This window comes from Barbatula barbatula (assembly GCF_947034865.1).
Source record: "Barbatula barbatula genome assembly, chromosome: 9".
Lineage (NCBI taxonomy): Eukaryota > Metazoa > Chordata > Actinopteri > Cypriniformes > Nemacheilidae > Barbatula > Barbatula barbatula.
In genome coordinates, this window is record NC_136772.1 from 19,834,477 (window position 1) to 19,855,989 (window position 21,513).

Here is a 21,513-nt window from a genome sequence, read left to right on the forward strand (position 1 = left end):
TCAGTTTACAGACTCTCTTGTGACCTAAACCGCTCGTAAACTTCCTGTTCTCTTCAGATGAAGAAAGTCATAAGTCATTCAACCCCTGTAATGGCATGAGGGTTTTTGATTGAACTGTTCCTTAAAAAAAATTGTGTGTGTTGTTTTTGCCACCAGATTTGTTGAATTCCTAATGATTCCATTTCATGTTGTACTTGATATATTTAATTAGAATTTATATTTCATCTCCTACATTATGCTAATGGTTCAGAGGGATAGTTAATCCAATCGAAGCACATGACTCATAGAGCCCATGCACTATTTTTAGCAGTCCAGCAAATGGAAACAAAACGGAGCAGCAGCAATATAAGCAGAACCAGAAGAGGCTTTCAGCTTCAACTGTGTTTCACCTGAGGGACACAGTCACAAACAGAGGGCTGAGGAATAAGAGCTGGACAGAGAGATATGTGAAAGGAATCTTGACAGATGGCTCATCTACATCCCAAAAGGGAAGTTAGGTTGGCATGGAGACTACAGGTTTAGGCAGGGAATTAAAGAACATTCCCAAATGTATTATTTAGGAACAGAACCGGATAAGGATCTGGATTTATATGAATGGGGTAATTCAACAGAGTTTCATGAATTCTGACTTCTTTACAATGTAAAAAGTGCTGGCTACTCTTGCTTGCCATGGTCAACTTGTCAAACAAAAGCTGTAGTATTTCTGTGATTGATACAATGCCCCAAGGTTCGTATAGGTTTCAAAAAGTTTTTTCGAACATGAAATTCTGTTACGTAACAACTTTTCATAGTCCCTTATTGGAGAATTCTCACAGAAAAACACGGCCACACGTCAACCAGCTAGAGCTAGAGAAAGAGCATGCCCATGTAACGGGTGCAAGCTAGTGAAGAGCTGTGCAGTGTGTAAGCCTCACTCCCCGACCAACAGAGACGCTCTAGCGACAGACGCTAGAGACTGCGGTCTTTAGCCTCCTCGTTAGAGCGCCCGTCTCCCATTCGGACCGACGTCCGTTCGAAGCCCGCGGAAAGCGGGGTGAGTGGGACCGGTTACAACCACACGTCAACCAGCTAGAGCGAAATAATGAGCATGCCCACACATCAACCATCGAGAGTGAGAGAAAGAGCACGCCCATGCGTCAACCAGCTAGAGCGAAATAATGAGCATGCCCACACATCAACAATCTAGAGTGAGAGAAAGAGCATGCCCACGCGTCAACCAGCTAGAGCGAGAGAAAGAGCACGCCCACACATCAACCATCAAGAGTGAGAGAAAGAGCACGCCCACACGTCAACCAGCTAGAGCGAAATAATGAGCACGCCCACACATCAACCATCAAGAGCGAGAGAAAGAGCACGCCCACACATCAACCAGCTAGAGCAAGAGAAAGAGCACGCCCACACGTCAACCATCGAGAGTGAGAGAAAGAGCACGCCCACACATCAACCATCGAGAGTGAGAGAAAGAGCACACCCACACGTCAACCAGCTAGAACGAAATAATGAGCACGCCCACACATCAACCATCGAGAGCCGGAAACACGAGAAGTTCTGTCTTGGCCAGGTTCAGCTGCAGGTGATGCTCTTTCATCCAAGCTGAGATGTCATCTAGGCAGGCTGTTATGCGAGCTGCTACAGTGGTATCGTCTGGGTGAGACGAGATGTAGATCTGGGTGTCATCAGCATAACAGTGATACGAGAAGCCGTGTGCCCGTATGATGGGTCCTAAGGATGTCATGGAGATGGAAAAAAGCAGCGGTCCAAGCACCGATCCCTGAGGGACCCCAGTGATCATATGGTGAGCAGTGGACAGAGAGCCCCTCCATGACACCTTGAATGATCTGCCGGAGAGGTAGGAGATTCCTAAGGATGACAGGGTTACTAGCAGTATCTGGTGATTGACCGGTCAAACACTGCAGATAGGTCTAGCAGAATCAGGACAGAGGATTTGGATTCCGCCTTGGCTAGCCGCAGTGATTCTGTGACCGATAGCAGTGCAGTCTCAGTGGAGTGGTTTGTTTTGAAGCCAGACTGCTTGTCAGCAAGTAGATTGTTCTGGGATAGGTATGAGGAAACTTGGTTGAAAACTGCCCTTTCAAGAGTTTTCGCAATAAAAGGGAGGAGAGAGACAGGTCTGTAACTGTCAGTAATAGTAGGGTCCAATGTGGGTTTCTTGAGAAGGGGCGTGACCTGGGCCTGTTTGAATGTGGATGGAAAAGTGCCAGTGAGCAGGGAGGTGTTGGTGTGTGATTGTGGTTGATGTGGCCTAAATGAGATGGGAGGGGATTGGGTCAAGCGGACAGGTGGTGGGGTGGCGAGAGAGAAGTAGGGTGACTTCATTTTCAGACAGTGGGGTGAAAGAGGAGAGTTCGGTGTTAGAAGTGAGGGTAGTGTGTACCGAGGTCTGCAGTGCTGAGAATTGTTTGCTTATGGCTGATGTTTGCGTTAATTTTTCACTGAGAAAAATCCTCAGCAGTCAAAGAGGTAGTGGGCGGAGGAGGGCAAAGAAGAGAGTGTAGGATGTTGTAGTGATTTTGTAAATGCCTTGGGCAGTCATGACACAATTTATTATTTTGTCCTGTATAGTTTTGTCATAGTAATAATAATTATGTAATTTGAACAGGCATAAGTGTGGTTGGTGACATTATTTTCAGGCTGGTAGTTAAGATCTTTGGTTCACAGCTGGCTTCATATAACTCATGATTAGTAACCTGAGAAACACTGCTACAGACAACATACAGGACAGTCCTGGCAACATTGGATAAAAGCTTCAGTCAAAATGCACAAATCTAAACGTAAGCATATACAAAGTGACTTGCAACGCATTCAATCTATACATATCTTGTTAGTTTGTATGTTCCCTGATTGATCCCATGATATTTGTGTTGCTAATCGAATAAGCTACATGAACATACTCCGCTTGTATGTGCCAGTGAATTTAAGAGACACCGCAGTTGTGGTGTGTGTTTCATGTGCTTACTAATCAAATTTACAGCTTTTTGAAGATAATGTGTTCATATATCATTATTGATCGGTTAACCAATTTGTTTAGGTATACAGTTCTGCTCATAGGGTTACATACATTTATTTTTCAAAAAAATTTACTTTCACACATAATTCTGTCATGTTTTTTAAATGACACCTTTGCCTTTTTACGCTCCAATGACTGTATAGTCTTTTTTATAAGTTGGGTTTGTCCTTCGCAGTATATCTCGCTGTTCTTGTCTGGACTGGCATTCTTCAGGTCCTGTATATTCTCTGGTTTCCTTGCATTCTCTGCACGTTTGAGTTTTTCCCACAACAGCTTGACAATGTCAAACCGGCTTTGCCACTCGAGACATTGGGACAATTGAAGAACTCATGCACAACTATAACAAAAGGCTGCTAGCAGTCATTAAAGCTCATGGAGCAAACAAATGATATTAAGAACTAAAGATATATTTAAACAGGATCATTTGTGTAATTTCGATAATGTTTTGCCCTTTGTTATGTACTTTGTTTCTTTAGGACATTAGAAAATAAAAACATGCATGTTTTAAACGTGTTAATATATTTAGGAAAGAGCAGTGTTAAATATAAGAAAATCGGTTTATAAACATATAAGCGCTATATTTAGGTCTGGCGTCCTTGTAAAAGAAAAGAGAATTTCCCATCGATATACAGAATTTTGCTTGCCCTGCACTTTCTCTCTTTCACTGCACATGGTGAACTGGGATGGTATCCATGCCTCTCCAAACTGCTACCTTTCCCTCTTTGTTCACATTCATACATAGCACTCTCTCCCAAAACAATTCACCCACGTGTCATATGACCAACACAGTGATTGTGTCACATGAATATTCGCCTTGTGTCAGCATTCCTTAATCCTATATTCATCCTTTGTTTCAGTTTGACTTCACTCTCTATCACAGTTCTTGATTTGTGTGAATGAATTCAAACATGATTTAGATGGCACTGGTTTTAAGTGACGTGTAAAACAAAAATTTCTCTGATTTCTGATCATATGTATTTGTATTCTAACAATATACAAATGAAATACACTAGGTTGTTCTTTGGAAAACATTGACAGTCACGTATTGATTGACTAATTTACGCTTTCACTGTACCTTAAACCCCCTTTAAGGCAAGGCAAGTTTATTTATGTTGGACATTTCATACTCAATGGAATTCAAAGCGCTTTACATAAAAATAATTAAAATAATCACAACCATAAAACAAGGAATTTAAAAACAAACCTTTAAGATTATTAAAAAGTATGACTCGAAATTGAAACAGGAGGAAGGAGAAGAGATTGTGAGGGTGCGGGACTTTTTCCTGAGGAGACCTGATAAACTGCTGCAGTCAGCTGCAAATCCTGCCCTGTTGCTTGTTTATTGTGTGTGTCAGAAAGGAACATGCTGTGATCCCAGTTCTCCCCAGCTCTCTCCACGTCCAGTGGGTCTTGACCTCTACACAAGACCATGTGTTGAAAGCATGTGTTCTTGTTCTTTAAAGTCACACACACACTTGTCTTGATGACCTTATATTGCCATAAAACTTGTGTTTGTTTATGGCTTTGTACAATTTTTTATAAAAATCTAAACATTCTGTTGCTTTCTATCCAAAATTCAGTGCTTGTAGTCATTCATGATCTGATCTTGGGTGACAATCTTTCAACAAAATGTTGTTTGAGCTTAAATGTTTCCCTTTGCTGACGTATTTTGTCTTTCTTTTTCCTCCACCAAGCTCCATTCTTCTGTAATTATAGTTTACTAAAACTAGAGATATTAAATATTTTTGTTTACTAAAATAACATAAAATATTTACCTAAATGTTATACGAGAAACTTAAACTAAATTAAATTTTGACATCTTGTCTCAGGAGGTTGAGGCAATAGAATTTGTTTATAAATAATATGAATAGAAACTAAACTAAACTTAGCAACATAAATAGTAACCAAGCAATAATACATAGTAAAATGTCATAAAAAAGAATGATGAAATATAAAGGGTAAAAATAGTTTTTTATTCACTTCTACTTTAATGAATTATATTATGCAGTAATAAACAATATGTAAATACTGCAAAATGTTCTCAACTGATGGGCTGTTATGGCACGAAAATTTTTTCATTTGTTTTCTTAAAAGCTTTTTGTTTAGGGCTGTGGTGGTTTTCTCTATATGCTTTTCAGGGATTTTCCTGGCTCAAAACGAGGCGGAGCCAACCTGTTCTTCTACACACACACGCGTAGGCCTACTGTACCTTTAAGTGGCTTAACCAAACACTTTACATATTAAAACATATTAAACCTTCAAAAAATATGACAATTATTAAGTTATATAAAACATTACTTTGATTCAACCAAACAGAAATGTTTTTGAATCAAATAAAGCTTTTTATGCTTTTCAACTTACTTTTCACAATAGCCAACTAAATTATTCAGTCTTATTAAATGAGCAAAGCTCATTCACATCCTGCGATCTCTTGTGGTTCACTGAGCTTAAAGGAGTCACTGATCTTTTATATTTGCTTGTGACTGAAAAGTTTCAACAGTTTAGACGACTCGTTCAAATGAGTCATTCTGATTCTCAATGTGTGTTCGTTCATACTGACGAACTTGGCTTTGTACAGTATAACGCTGATTCAATGAACCATCTGCACAGCTCAAAACATTACAATGATGTATTCCACATTAATTTAAAACTACATAAACACATCATGTTTTTTGCTTACATTGCACATATGTAAGAGACAGATGATCCGTTTTTGAAGAGGCTAACACCATTTAATGTTGACTTTCTTGGTTTTTATCCAAAACCGTGTAAAGGTGAGCTGAGAGACTTTTTGGCGCTTTCTCTCTCACCCGCAGTGCTCGTGCATATTAAAAAGCCCATTCTAATCTATTTTGTCAGATTGTTTTGTAAATCTGTTAATAATTTTAATACATCTAAACTTTAGGCGATCCGAGGCGAAACTTGCGTTGAAATGCGTGATGATGCTGATGCTTCACTTTTCGCCTCTTGTTTCAGTCTTAGGGAATTGTATGTTGATACTGTATATCGTCCAATATACCGGTTATCGGCTTCCATTGTTAGAGAATTATCGGTTATCGTTATTGCCACAATTAACATATCGGTGCATCCCTAATTTTTGAGCTTTGATTCTTATTCTATGACACTGTTTTGGAAGTCAGCTTCTTTTCACTTTGTTTCAAGGGCTCATACAGCTTTGTTTTGCTGTATGAGCCCGGGCTTTGTTTTGTGTTTTGTTGCCTGTGCACTTTCATCTTCAGAGCTTTGTAGTGCTGCCCTCCATCATTTTTCAAGGCAGAACAAAGTGCTGTTCCACCAGGTTAACTTCTCCACTGAGGTTCTTTGTGCCTTAGCCTGACAAATTTCACCACATACCTTGATTTTTGTCCTTGAGAGTGGAAGACAATTTCAAAGTTGTTTTTTAGGTTGGCAGGAGATTGGATATTTACATTTATGGTATAACTGGTCAAAGCAGGGCAACCAGGGTATTTTATATAGTTTTTAGCTCTGTTTCCTGGGATTTAAACCTGTGACCTTGGCGTGACTATTATCACACACAGGGTAAGGAACTGGAACCCTGTGGGAAAAGAATAATGGCTTCCTCACCACACATTCACAAATGCAGAGGAACAAAGAGCAGGTCGCACAAAGAGCATCATTATGCTGGCATCTCCCAACGGCAAACCACTTTGTCAACAATCAAACATTCAAAAAACGGTCAAATCAAACATGCAATTATGAAATATAGGTTGAATGTGTCAAAATATTTGGAGTTTTTGTGATATAAGTGCCATGGTCACTTAAAAAATGAATGGGAAATCAAAACTTGCCTCTTTACTTTCGCACCATGTTGTGCATGACTCATCTAAAAAAAGATTTTAATCCTTATAATAGCACGCTTCCTTCCTGTTTTTACAACTCCACTGATGCTAAGAATTACATCCCATGCCTGTGTAATATCTTGCAAAGAAACCTATCTTAAAACAAAATTGTGCTCCACCGTAGACTGTAGAGTAACACTGAAGCTTTGCAAATTTCAGCTGCACCCTTTTATTCTTTTCAATATTGTTACAATGTCTCTTTACACACAGTGACTGCAAATGTTTCAATGTTTACATCTCACTAAACTTGCATGTATACCTTGCACCAACCATTTTTAATCCAATACCCACTATTGTATTCACCAACATTCAAAGGCACCCTTTGATAAAAAAACGAAATATTTCCCCCAAAATAATACTGTAAAGCTTGAAATTAATTAAGGGATAATTCTCCTAAAATTTTTAATTCTGTCATCAGCAGACCTCGTCCCCAATTTGCTGCCATAGTAGGGAAAATAAATACTATAGGAGTCAATAGGGGACGAGATCTGCTTGGTTACTGACATTCTTCCAAATATCTCCCTTTGTGTGTAGCAGAACAAAGAAATGTATACAGGTTTGGAACAATCCGAGGGCGAGTAAATTATGACAGAACTTTCATTTTTGGCTGAACTATCCCTTATACTGGAATAAAAAATTATTTATAAAAATGACCCACTGTTGAGAAACACAGCCTTACACATACTTTACATTGCAATACATAAACCTTACACCAGTGGTTCTCAAACATTTTCGCTTTGTGTAGAGTGCATTGCTTTGGGGTCCCCCCAAATAAAAACATATAATCATGAACTTAGAATTTGTTTTCGGTTTAATAATAATTCTGTTATACAATTGTGGCAGTCGTGGCCTAATGGTTAGAGAGTCGGACTCGTGACCAGAAAGTTGCCAGTTCTTGAGCAAGGCACCTTACCCCTACTTGCTCCCCCGGCGCTGCAGTGATAGCTGCCCACTGCTCCGGGTGTACGTGTGTTCACTACTCTCTGGATGGGTTAAATGCAGAGGTCACATTTCAGGTATGCTTCACCATAACTGACAAATAGGTCACTTTCAGGTTCAGTTCAATGCTGGAACATCAATACTCTTGGTTGGTGGTCTTATTTTTCTGAAGTTTGATTGCATAAAATGTATGATCAATTTCATAGTTTTTTATCGTGGCTCATTGATATTATCAAGGTGTTTTAACATCGACCCAATGTTTACACCTTTTTGCTGAAAGCAGGTTGATAGCCATAGAGACATTTACATTTATGCACTGCAAGTCGCTTTGTACAAAAGAATCAGGCAAATGTATAAGTCACACGTTACACATCATTTTATTTATGTATGTGTGTTCACCCTGACCTTTGCCTTGCTAATGCAAGACTTGAAGGAACATCTTAGATTTGATATGGACCCAGTTTTAAAATGTGCCATGCCATTGGCAGGCAGACATATAATGTTATCAGACAGCGTGTGAATTTTATGTCACTTATGTTAATCAGAAGCACAAAGAAAAATAAATGTAATCAAAGGGATTGTACTTTGTCTACACATCCGTCAGATGCACTTCCTGTTTGTATGTGTGCCGTACGTTTGGATGGAGGGTTGAGAGAAACGAACAAAACAGAAAAGGGCAGGAACGGAGGGGTAGGGAAGAAGATAACAAGATTACGGGATGTGCAACAGTTTATGTGCTAATCCGTTTAAAGGCTGCAGTCTGTCAGGATATTAGATGGACTTTCTGAACTGGACTAATGGTGATTTAAGGGCTGACTGTCCTGCATGGCTGGTTTATTGATCATTGCAAATTTGCCTAAAGAATGATGCTGCCGTGAAATTATGAATAATGAAACAGACCTATTGAAGTCTGGAAAAGTTCCCTTTCGTTTGTTGTGGGAGCTTAAAGGAGTCATCCAGGCCGTTCTAGACTTTAATGAACATCTGTCTTCTCCGGAACAGAGATATATTTTGAAGAATGCCCAAGTTGTTTTTGCATGCAGTGGAATTGTAAAGCAGTCAGGTTAAGGAAAAGGCATGTAATCCACATGACTCAAAGTCTTCTAGAGCTGTACAGTCACTTAGGACACACATCTGTATGATGAACAGATCCAAAGTTCAAATCAATTGAAATAGATTTTTGTGTAATAAGGTTTGGTCACAAGATTCGCAAGAACCAATAAGGTTTGAGGTTAGTGGTGTGACTTGAATTATCTGTGCATCTCTTAAAGGGGTATCATCTTAATAAACATCTCGGAGTGTGGCCATAATGTCAACATGGGGGCTTTCCTTGTATGGGCACTTGTCCCGGAAGAGCTTTCAGGTGCTTTCATGTGTAGAATTATGCCTTTGGATGAAAGGGTCTGCCAAATGCATAAATGTAAATGCACATTTAGTTCAGGTTACAGAAGTATTCAACAGCGTAGCACAGAATTTATTTTATAAACAAGACCTAGTTCAACCTTGCATTTACTGATCGTTTAAAACTGAAAAATATATTTAATGTAAATCAACACAAATTGAAAGTTGTCCAGGGACGATATTATGATGTATTGTGTGCGTGTGACTCTTTAGCTCTGCCCATGGCGCTAGCAAGGCCAAGCTCATGTGTTCGATCCCATGGGGAGTGTTTGCACACTTGGTTCGATTACTTGGTCCGAACTAGTGGTGTGCGAGAGCAACCGCCGCTGTTTACTGCATCAGGCATGGCCCAGAAAATACGATCACATAACCCCAATTTTATCAACCCTTCACTGGCTACCCATTAAGTATCGTATTGACTTTAAAGTTATTTTAATCACTTATAAAGCCTTAAAGGGTTTAGCCCCTACCTACCTAACAGAGCTTCTATCACACTACAACCCATCACGCTCTCTAAGATCTCAAAATGCAGGACTTTTGATAATACCTAGAATATCTAAATCCATCAAAGGGTGCCGAGCTTTCTCATACGTAGCACCTAAACTCTGGAATAGCCTTCCTGACACTATTCGAGGATCAGACACACTCGCCCAATTTAAATCTAGATTAAAGACACATCTTTTCAGCCAAGCATTCAAATATGCTTAATAAACCACCAGGAGATGCTGACATTAGATATTATTTACTAGAATAATTGGATTTATTATATAACACACCATGTAGTGTGTTTTACCCTTTCTTGGGTTTTCGTTTTTCCCCTGTAAAGCTGCTTTGGAACAATGCAAATTGTGAAAAGCGCTATATAAATAAAATTGAATTGAATTGAATTGAGGGGAAACACTGCTTATGAATAAACTTGCAGTTAATCTGTGGGTCACATGCATTCCGAACCAAAGAGCACGATCGGTATGGATCACGGATCAACCAGCCCCTTTTAGCCCTTCATGTCTCATTCTACATTCTTGTTTTTGGTTCTGATCTGTCTGTGATACGTTTGGATTGTGTGCAAGAGCAACCGCCACTGTTAGCTGCGAGGCATGTGACTTTTACCCAAAGTGACACATGCATTTAAAAACATTTTCTCAGTTCCTGTGGGTTTTTTTTTGTAGGTGTTCCCTGGAAAGACTTCATGTTGTTGAGCTCCAGGAAGTTCAACTCAAGCTTTCACATCAATCGGCTGATGTCAAATGAACTTGAATACCTCTTTACCTAAGACTTGTCTTGTACTGTACGGTACTCTGTATGTGTGTGTTTGTTTGTGTGTTTGTGTTTGGTTGGAGGTAAAACATCTCTAAGAAACCCTTAACGATTTAAGCATCTTTCTTCCTTTTGAGTCTTCAACCAGCCCTGTGTTCAGGGCGGCAGCAACATGTTTTATCTTCATTAATGTGTGTGTTTGTGTGTCAGATGCAGACTAAGAAAAGATTATAGTGTGTATGTATGTTTCAATGTGAATTATAGCCTAACATTGTTTTTTAGCCACACTTGCATTATTTTCTTTATAGCAAACACATGTTGAACATTTAAATTTTTGTTTCCTAATGTTTCGATGGTTAAGAAAATGCACTAAGCTGCAAACAAACAAGCCACTTGATCCTCATGTTATCGTTGGATGGAGTGCTTTTACTCGCCTGCAGATGAAGTCAGTACCTTTGGGAATATGAGTATCCTCTTGCGCTGGCTGATTGTCTGGCCAAACCACTGAGGAAGTCGGTAACACTGCTGAATACGACATTTCTGTTCATGCTGAAAAGATGTTGTGATAGTAGTTGTATTTAGGATAGAGACACCTATTTATATATTTCTATATGTTTGTGTGTGTGCTCATGAGAGAATAAACTTCTGCAAATCTTGCAAAAACCCTATAAAACATCCTGTAAAACATCTTATAGCAAAAATTCAAAGCAATCATGCTCCCGTGTGTACGACGACACACTGACATTTTACATAGACACACAATGATGTTCTTGTGTGAACTTTGTGTAAAATGTTCCTGTGTTCAACTGCAGAGTTTGAACCTTGAGCTTTTAGAGGAATGGAAGTTTATGGGCCGTAGAAGAGGTTTTGTGTCCAAACACCAACACAGTTCTCCATTATATATATGTAAAGCGAACACGTTAAGCTTCATGCATCTTTATAACCTTCTCAGATGCTCTAAACCAGGGGTCTTCAATGTTTTTCTAAGGACCCCTTAGATGAGAGATGAATGGTCCCCGTAAGGGTTATGGGGAGAAAATGATCCCTCAAAAAAGTAGAAGCTTCCCGACTGCGACTGGAGGTTTATTATTATCCATTTTTTAGCTGAAGTTAGATTCACCGCAGCGACACCAATCAAGCAGTAATGTCAACGATGTCCTGCACTTAGCGGTCTATAGACGTAGGGTGGGGCATTTAACATTTAAAGAGACATGACAACTAGCCGATAAACAAACTCAACAAATTATTGTAAATGATTAATTCACGAAATTTACGGTATCCGTTGCATGAATTTAATCACATTTGTCATTATAATTTTTACTCAAATCAAAATTTAAGAGGGACCCCCTTAGTCTATTTTTATTTCTTTTTTGGGGGTCCCTAATGCCTTATAGGGGGTCCCGGATTCCCCTAGCTCGCCTTCAATTCGAGCACTGATTTTAAGGGATTTTTAGCATGGACAATTTACTGGTCCTGAACCTTTTTTATTACTAAGGCTTTAATGAGATGACTGACCCTGGTTAATGGCACAAAGACTATTCTAGTGGAGGTCGAGGTTGTTTCTGGATGTGAAAGAAATCAGTGCAGATGTAATGCATCCTGTTGTGAAAGCATGCTGTTCTTTTTCTTCCTCTTCTCTGTGTGTTGCAGAACACACTGCTATTTTATCATTCTGAGCTCCGTTGTCTTTCTCGTTGATCAGCATTGTCGGGCTGTTACATGACAATGCACTTTATTTGAAAGACCTTTCATGCTTACTCCTTTGCTTTTATCACAAGGGAGACGATGAAGCAGATCAAACGTGTCTTCTATCGCTTCTGTTGCCTGAATGGAGTTTTTTGTGCGCAGCTTAAAAATAACGTTGGCTGTAATATTGCTGTACCCATGCTTTACATTTTTAACCAAAAATTTGCCTGTGAGAACTGAAATCAAGGGACCCCTTTCAGTTCCACCGAGGAACCCTAGGGGCTGCGGACCCCAGGTTGAAGACCAATGCTATAAACAAACCAGAATCAAGCAGTCCATCTTATAAGAGAACCTTACTGGGACAAAGTATTTTTTTAAATGTGATGTCATCAGGAAGAGTTGGACAAGTCAGGTTCCTGAGCGCACGGCTAATGTTAGATGTTTAATAGTTGCAGGTTTTTTGTTGCTTCGAAAGTTACTCTTTACTCCCTGAAACTTTCTACGTGATCTACACAGACATACATGAAAACTCAATTATTGACTCAACCAACGACTTGTTGGAGGAATGTATTGTTGTCCTATTGAACATTTTGCTCGAGCGCATCAGTCAGACCTAACGTTTTGTCGACTTATCTCATCTCTGTAGAAAAGTTGGTAGCTTACCAGAGGGAATTTCATGGCCTGAGGGAGCGACTCCGTGTGGCTGAACACCGAACCCTCCAGCGCTCATCTGAGCTCAACACCATCCTCGAACAGTTCAGACGTGCCATCGCAGAGACAAACGGCAGCAAAGATGCTCTCTCCAACTTCTCAGGTTATTGGATGCTTCTATATACATTAAAACTGGTGTGACGTGTTTTCTTTTGTTATACGAAAATTATTGGGCGCAGTTAAATTATTTGATTAGCGGCTTGATGTATTTTTGTATAAATTTAGAATTTAGTGAAATTCAACTGTCAGTTTTTCTTATTTAAAGCGATACTCCACTCAAATAAATTTATTAAGTCATGAATTACTCCCCTCAAGTGGTTCCAAACCTGTATACATTTCTTTGTTCTGTTGAACCAAAGAAAGATATTTGAATTCTGCTTTTCTAAATTCTTCAAAATATCTAATTTCATGTCGACAAAAACAAAATTCCTACTATGGTAATTTATTCAGGAACATGACAACTTGAGGGTGAGTAAATGAAGATAGGATCCCTTTAAAAACACAGTTTACCATTTCAAATCCATTATCACAGAATTATGCAGATTCACCTCTCGTCAGAACAGAACATGTCACACCCTGCGTATTTCAACCACTTCTTGTAGAGGCTCTTAGCATTGCCATTAAATTCATATTGCATTGGGAGGCATCGCTCTCCAGCTGCGTTCTCTTTTCCACTTTTCCTTTTTTCAAAGAGCTCTTTATTAAACATTCAGCTGCTGTCCGTCTGAAAAATCGTCTCTTCATCTCTTAGAAGGCAAAACGGCACCAAATATTCACTGATATGTGGTTCTGTGATCATTAAAACAAAATATATTTTCCATTAGGAAAGTAACTGGCGCCAGCCCTCATACTATAAAGTTGCCATGAAAAGTTTTCATAGTTAAAATCCAATTGGCAAACTTTAAATAACATCTCTCGAGATCAAAAGATACGACACCCCATGTCATGCAGCAGGTACTTGTTACTTAGACTTAATGCTGTCATTCTTTTTAACACCTCTGCTTGCTTCCAAGTACTGCGGTTCAATAAGTAAAGTTTTGTATCCTATATATATTTATATATGAATATTATTAGAATTGGAAAATGATCCAGGGCTCCAGACTAACTTTTTCACTAGGAACACTGTAACCCCTTACTGAAATGTTTTTCACTTCCTGTCCTCTCTACACAACAGCTGTCCAAATAAAGGCAAAAAAACACTGCAAGTGACAGTGGTTTGGTCTGCACATCATTTAAAAAGAGGCAGAGCCTTAAGAGAAGCTTTCAGTGCTAAGTAAAGAGACACCAGACCAAATTAGTACTGAATTCATTTGAACCAACAGAAAATGTGCATGTCATTTTGTATGAAAAAGTATATATGTTTTGTTTATAGTGGTAAAGCAAAACGAAATGGCTCGTCTTAATACGTTCTTATGATGATTTTATTATGCATTAAGGACACTTTTCATCATTTTGCACAGCACAATTTAAAGATAATGTCACATACACTTAACAAGAGCATTCGCCTGTTGTTCATTCTTGTTGTAGGATTCACTGTCTCAACACATAAATTATAAATATTCTGAAAAAATATCAAATCGTTCATTCTCAGGCTAAAAAAAATCCTTCACAGCAAACAGCGAATCGTAGAAATGTGCTCATGTTGTGTCTGTAATGATGAGCTCAGCTGTGAACGACGCGATGACGGCGAGAAACATCAGTCACACATCCGCGTATGGCGCGCAGCTCCGGACTTCCCCTTCTCACACACATAGGCCTACACTGGTGGGCTCGTGATCTACTGGTCTTTTCACATGAGAAGTTAAAAAACAACTCGCACTGTCTCAAAAGCTGGTCACAGTCTGGGACCCTGTGATCTATATGTGGCACAAAATAATACTTTTTTAAATGTGTTGGCTTTTACATCAGTCATTACGTCACACAAAAATCAATGATCTGGGACCAGTGATGATGCTTAGTTGCTGTGCTTTCTTACAGATGAGACACAGAAGTTATTGAAGGAGTTGGCTCATAGGAAGCCCCTCCAGGTCCCAAATATTTACCACCATCTGCCTCACCTTCTCAACAATGAGGGGAGCCTGCATCCAGCTGTACAGGCGGGCCAGGGGCGTACTGGAGGTGAGCGAAACAACCTGTAATTCATTAGCATTGTAAATGATGCAAGGAAAAGACTCCTCTGTATAAATTCCTATGTTTCACTATAATAATTGTAGCAGGAAATATTCTTCGAAAGCTTTCTTTGAAAGCCCTTTGAAACTGATCAAACCATCATTGATGAATTATTAATATATAATAATGCTGCAGCAGTGGCCTTGTAAAGCATAATAACACTCGTGTAATGTTTGTATTTCACCCACCGTTTCCTCGCATTTTCACCCAAACAGTGGGGGTGACCCGTCTACTATGTCCTTGTCTGTCGTTTTGTGTTACATGTGGGCTGTCACAGGGCTGGTCAGAGTTTCAGAGCTGAAGCTTTTGCCAACGGCCCTGAGTGTAGCTCTGGGGAACTTTTGTCCCACCATCACACCCACAGCAGGCCTATCATATTCCCATTGGAGAAATAAAGCCCTCCTAAGTTCAGACAGGTTTACAGAGAGGACACTTTTTTGTGTTTTGAAAAATGATTTATTCTGCAGGCTTGGCTTACATTGGGTGGTTCTCAACTGTTTTTACTTCCCATAGTGCTTTGAATTTACAGCATTGCTCCTTTTGTATATGACCAAACCTACAACAGGTTTTTGTATTGTGACCCACCAGTTGAATCATAGTGGTTTAAAAGTCTTCATATACGTATGTATCATGAGGTTTATGAGACAGAAAAAAAGAAGAAACTTCGTATTTAATTGAATTGAATCTAATTTAGCTCTAAATATGGTGGTCTTGATTGCGAGGATATAACCACATATTTAAGATGAGGGTGGTGGTAATGGTGTTAGTGGTTAAACATTCACCGCTCCAGTGATATTGCTCGTCGACACCCTGAAGGTGTCGTGCTCTTTTGTGGTGAGCTGTGTTTTGTTCTTATTTGTACCGCACTATTCTGTATGTGGGTTAACGACAGTTGTGTTAACAAATAAACGGCTTCATTACAAGTGACATCCTATGCCAGGACAGTCTGCGGTGCATAAACAATATTCTTGGATGACAGCAATGACGTTAGAGAATGTAAAAAAAAGACCGACCCCGGTCACACGAGGAGGTTGTTTTTTCGAGTATATGGGAAAAACACCGAGAGCGTGATGTTTTTGGAACGCCACAGGCCACCCATGCTCTATGCCCATCCCCTTCGTGACTCATAGATGGACCTCCCCCGCTGGCCTACAGAAACGTCAGCATGCTCTTTACAGGACTGCCGTTGACTCTGGCTCGTGACCCTGCATGCTGTCCCTCTCTCAATGAGATTGTGGCTTAGGAGAGGGTATTTTTAGATCTGTAAATGGGGACATCTTCTTCTGTCCGGACCCTAGAGACTGTGTACCATATCCCACACTCACCAGTCTGAGAGAAATGTTGAAATAAAGCTGAGATTAGAAAATGAGAATATTCTCCAGTATAGGGTTGAATGTAAGAGCCCCTAGGAATATAAATTTAGCCATATTGTGTTGTTTGTAATGTAAGTTTCTTAGCCGGTTAAGGTTGCTTAAGACGCATCATTAGGCTGGTTTCACAATTCTGTTCTTCTTTCACAATTGTTTCTGATTTAAAGGAATAATTCACCCCCCCTAAAAATACTAACCGTCATGCCATCCCCTTTCTTCAGTTTAACACAAATTATTAATTTTATTATTAAAATAGCATCAGGTGATCTTCTAATATAGGGGCAAAATGCAATGTCAAACATTTTTTACTGAACTTTACAGTTCTTTTTTCCAGTTATACATTTTTTTTTATGCTTTTTACAGATATTTCACACATTTTTGAAATACGGAAAGAGTTCGCCATTCACACTAAATCATACCTGTCTAGAATCTATTCTGAATCGCAAAGGCTTCAAATATGTGTTTTATGCACAGCTCTTCAATGAACTACGGCTGAAAATGCAACATTCGTCAAACATCATCATTATAAATATACTTTACTATCATGAAAATACCTGAAAAGGTTTGAATAACAGTGATAAATATGACCATTGGCATTTCCTTGAACAGTGGCTGAATCCGAAATGGCATACTCTATAAGAATGTACTTAATTTCAGTAAGTACTTACTTAACGGAGGCTAAATGTTATTTTTGCGACAGAAAAATGCTTGACTATAAGCTTCTGCTTATTATTTTGTCTCTATTCTACCTATTGGTTGATGTCTCTCACGTAGAATGTTGCTCTAATATGCATTCTATTGTAGTTTAGTTTATGAAAGGGGATTAGAAAGTTGAATTGCGCCAAATTGTATCCGTTAAACCACCTGATTAAAATGATCTTGTGAATAATGACCATGTATTTTGTTATTTCTGCGAGTTAAAAAAACATTTAAGCAATAAAAAATATTGTAAAGGGCAAATACACGTACATATAAAACACGAACGTTAATAAACTGCAGAAAGTAAGCTCAATATTAATGCTTCGTAATCAAATTCTATTAATTAACACATGTTCATTTTACATTAGCTTTACAATAACTGAGTTTCGGCTTTCAGATGTGGCGGCATTTAACCGTAATTCATTGAGAATCTGAGTATAAAAAATACAGGATATATCCTCCCAGCCCTACAAATGACCCCAGTAGATTATGGTCTATGTATAAGAGAAAACTATTCATATTTTAAATGAAAATTTAATCTTAATAAATATATGGTTGATAACTTTAAATCAGATTTTTACTGTTTCTTCCACAAAATGTTTTAAGACATCTAGTCATGGGACCTTCAAAAAACCAATGAGATTGATCAATGTGCCACCATGTTTAATTAAGTGTGCAGATCTACTTGTTTACTTTTTTACGTAACCCAGCACTAACGTAAACACTCTCATCAGTGAGCCACTGTAATGTTTCCAAAGACTGTCTGTATTAATCTACCATAGTTTATTCTCAAGGCATGTTAAGTGGCTCCGTCTCAAACTCAAAGTACAACAGAAGAGCATACAGACCTCATGCTGCAGCTAGGGAGTGTCTTTATGATGTCTTTATGTAACCAAGTGCCTGAAGGCCAAATTTTACTTTTGTGAAAGAGAAGAAGTGGCGTAGGAGAAAGATGACTTGTGTTGAATGCACATTAACTGGCTTAAGACTTTTTTCATCTCGGACTCTCAGGTGCCTTATCTCTGTCTCACTTTCTAATATATCCACTTTCGAGTGCATTTTCGAAAAATATGCGTTTTCAATAGTGATGCTCCTATCAGGATTTTTGCAGCCAATACTGAGTACCGATTTCTTGTCATCGTGATCGGCCAATATAGCTTTATATAACTGATATGTAAGCTCTCTGATCACCGTTAACCATTTTTCATTTATATGCATAACATAGAAGTTGCCTTTTGTAATATCTTTTTAATTTTGTTATATTTTACATTCATTATGTAATATATGTTAATGTTATATAACTATTGTAATATATTAATATTTATATGCATGTCAGGTTACTTAATAAAGACAAAAATAAACAGAAACAAAGTCGACCAGTCTTCGTATTCGGCACAAAGGCTGTGCTAGACTTTTTCATTGTCCGTCATTTTGACAGGCTCATACAAAATCTGTCATAATCAATTTTTACCCGTCACTATGGTGCAAGATGATGTTCTGTGCTAATTTGCATATTTGTGACAACATCGCAATGTAGATGCGTTTACTCTCGGAACTTACTGAACTGAATACCCAATAAAGCTGAAGTCGTTTACATATTTAATGTTTCTATTGTCAGACATTACATAGTAATTACAGACAAATGTTTATAATCATATGTCCTGTAACAATGAGACAAGCTTGTAAACAATGTTTTGTAATCATTCGTTCATTCACAAATAACTTTAAGCTGCTGTTTGGTTATAAATGTCCTGCTTTTGCCGCTCACTTAACAGAGAGACATTTTTCTACTAACTTAAAGTTAAGGTTTATCTAAAATGATGAGCTGTCGCTCTCTGAAGGAAAAAAGGCTGTAAACACTGCGCGCCTGTGTGTATGTGTGAGCATGTGACACGGGGGTCTGATTAAGTGAATCATATTCAGAAACAATGCCTCAAAAAACCTTATTGTTGAGTAATGAATGGCAAACATTCACCATTTCTTCCAGTCACTTACACTCAGAATTGCTGGGTTAAAAAAGAACCCAACCTTAACCCAGCTGCTGGGTAACTATGGGACAGAATACGCGATGGGTTATTTTGACCCAAGTGCTGGATTTCAACCATTTGACCCAGAATGCTGGGTTGTTTGTTTGACCCAACCAGTGGGTCAGGTTAACTGTGTTTCTGGGTTAAACGTTACCTAAACATTGGGTTATATGTTGTCTCATTGCATTGCTACTTTTATAATTGCCAATACAAATTAATAATCACAAAGGAATGTACAATTATTATAATTTTTCTGTAATACAATGACACAACACAAATGCAATCATAAATAGCAATTATAATTACATTTATATTTTTTTTTAAATGGGATGTCGTTGGTGCCTCGTCCCCAAGGCACAAAATGTGCTGGAATACATCACTGGTCTCTGATTTTGCAAGTATTCCACCATGTTGGTCCCCACCTGTTAAATACATGACACTTTTAAAAACATTTAAGTTAAGTGCATTTAATGAACAAACACAGAGGCCTTATAAAAATGCTCATTTTAGAAGAAAATTTAAACTGCATTTAAATTTAGTCTTTTACTTCTGAACATATTACATTCACGATGATATTACATTCATACTAATTCTTACTAAATATTACAAAGCCATAAAGTATGCAAACTGTAACCAAACTATACCATGTATTTCGGACCTAAGGTTAGCTCATACCTTTCCATGAGGAGTTAAAGTAAGGGATAAAACGTAAAAAATGGATGTAAAAATGTGCACACGATAAAGCGATTGTTAAGCCCTTTTTTGTAAAATAAATTTAGCTTGTAAAGCTGCTAAGTTCCTAACATTAATCATTCAGAGATTAAAACACTATCTACGCACAGCGACATATCAAATATTGCATTAAACAGTGAAATCGGTGTGCTCTTACCACAAGTTTTAGGAAATAGAGGAAAATTATCATATTAACTTACCTTATACAATCTGCTTGCTGCGATGTGCGTGACCGTCTGATAATGAAACGAGTGAAGACTCCAGAAAGTTTGATGAAGAGGAAAAATGCATAAACCGGTTGGGTAAAAATAACACAACCCAGCTGTTCAGTGGTGAAAGAACCCCTACAGTCCATTTGACCCAGCATGAGCACCCCAACTGTGTGTTTACAGTACCTCAAACAACCCGAAATTATGACCCAGCACAATTAACCCAAAAAATAACCCAGCAATTATTTCGAGTGTACGATCACGTTTTGATGAAAGGAAATGATTGGATGCTACCAACTCGACATAAAGGGGAATTACAGATTGCCCTCATTGTAATGTTAATACGTCCATCTGTCAATGACGTAGCACTTTCGGTTAACACAATCTCTGATTTGGCATTCTTAAGTGCTGAAACAGGTTTGTAGTATTAAACGCTTTGGACACTGCTCCTCCACTTGTGATTTCTTTGGAACATACATGGTAAATTGCCAATTTTTCATATGTAACAAAGATCCATAAAAGGGAAGGAAGGAGACGGGAACCGGCGAACGTTCAACAAACTTTAATCAAATCAAATGAACAATAACACGGAAGTAAAATGCCGGTAGACACCTCACGGTAGACTGCCGGCCACACAAACATAAATACAAACTTAACATATGTCCGGGACCGGTCCTCTCTCACTGACGGTCCGGTCGCTCCTCCTCTTATGCTCCCAATGTCCTCCGTGATACGAGACCGGTACGCATACAGCTGAGTTCGTTATCACTCACACACCGGCCTCGAATCCCGGCTCTTGTCCCGCTACCTCACTACATCATTGTTTCTCGAAACGTCGTAAATCATTTACGTCAACACGGACTCTGGGACGTCATCACACGGTTCGTCATAAAATTGCGATATTTCACATTATTTCGAATAATTTGTTATCTTCGGACTCAATATCGGTATGAAATGTTGGCAAATTGAATTGACAGTGTAAAAATTTTGTTTTTATTTCATGTCCTATGCAGTTTCCATGGTGATGGGCATCCCAACGGTGAAGCGGAAAGTGAAGTCGTACCTGTCAGAAACTCTTCATTCCCTCATCGATAAACTCTCAGCGGAAGAAAAACTTGACTGCGTCATCATAGTGTTTGTTGGAGAGGTGAGTATTGCATGTTTGTGTGAGAAAAAGAACAGAGTTGTGGTTTTGTCTTCCTGTGGTTTTAACTTTCTGAAGATTGTCACGAAGCCATGTTCACACGAATATGTACTTAACCATAGTAGTAATGGTGATTGCTGTGTGCGCGTCTCTCATGAATGTTTTGTTTGAATCACTGGTTTCAGAGGCAGAGGGTTTCTAGGTTGGTTGCTTGTTGAGGTGTGTGGGTGGTGCAGGGGTCTTGGTGCTTTCATGCTGCAGAGAAGCAGACACGGACATCT

General features: G+C 38.8%; 1 protein-coding gene across 3 annotated transcripts in view; it reads left to right on the forward strand.

Moving 5' to 3' along the window:
• mgat4a (alpha-1,3-mannosyl-glycoprotein 4-beta-N-acetylglucosaminyltransferase A) overlaps positions 1 to 21,513 on the forward strand; it is a 46,527-nt gene that overhangs the window by 6,865 nt on the left and 18,149 nt on the right. For all 3 annotated transcript variants that reach the window (XM_079464787.1, XM_079464788.1, XM_079464789.1), the window contains exons 3-5: positions 12,818 to 12,985; positions 14,860 to 15,000; positions 21,102 to 21,235. In XM_079464787.1, coding sequence (XP_079320913.1) covers positions 12,818 to 12,985; positions 14,860 to 15,000; positions 21,102 to 21,235 — 443 coding nt within the window. The remainder of the gene's footprint in view (positions 1 to 12,817; positions 12,986 to 14,859; positions 15,001 to 21,101; positions 21,236 to 21,513) is intronic.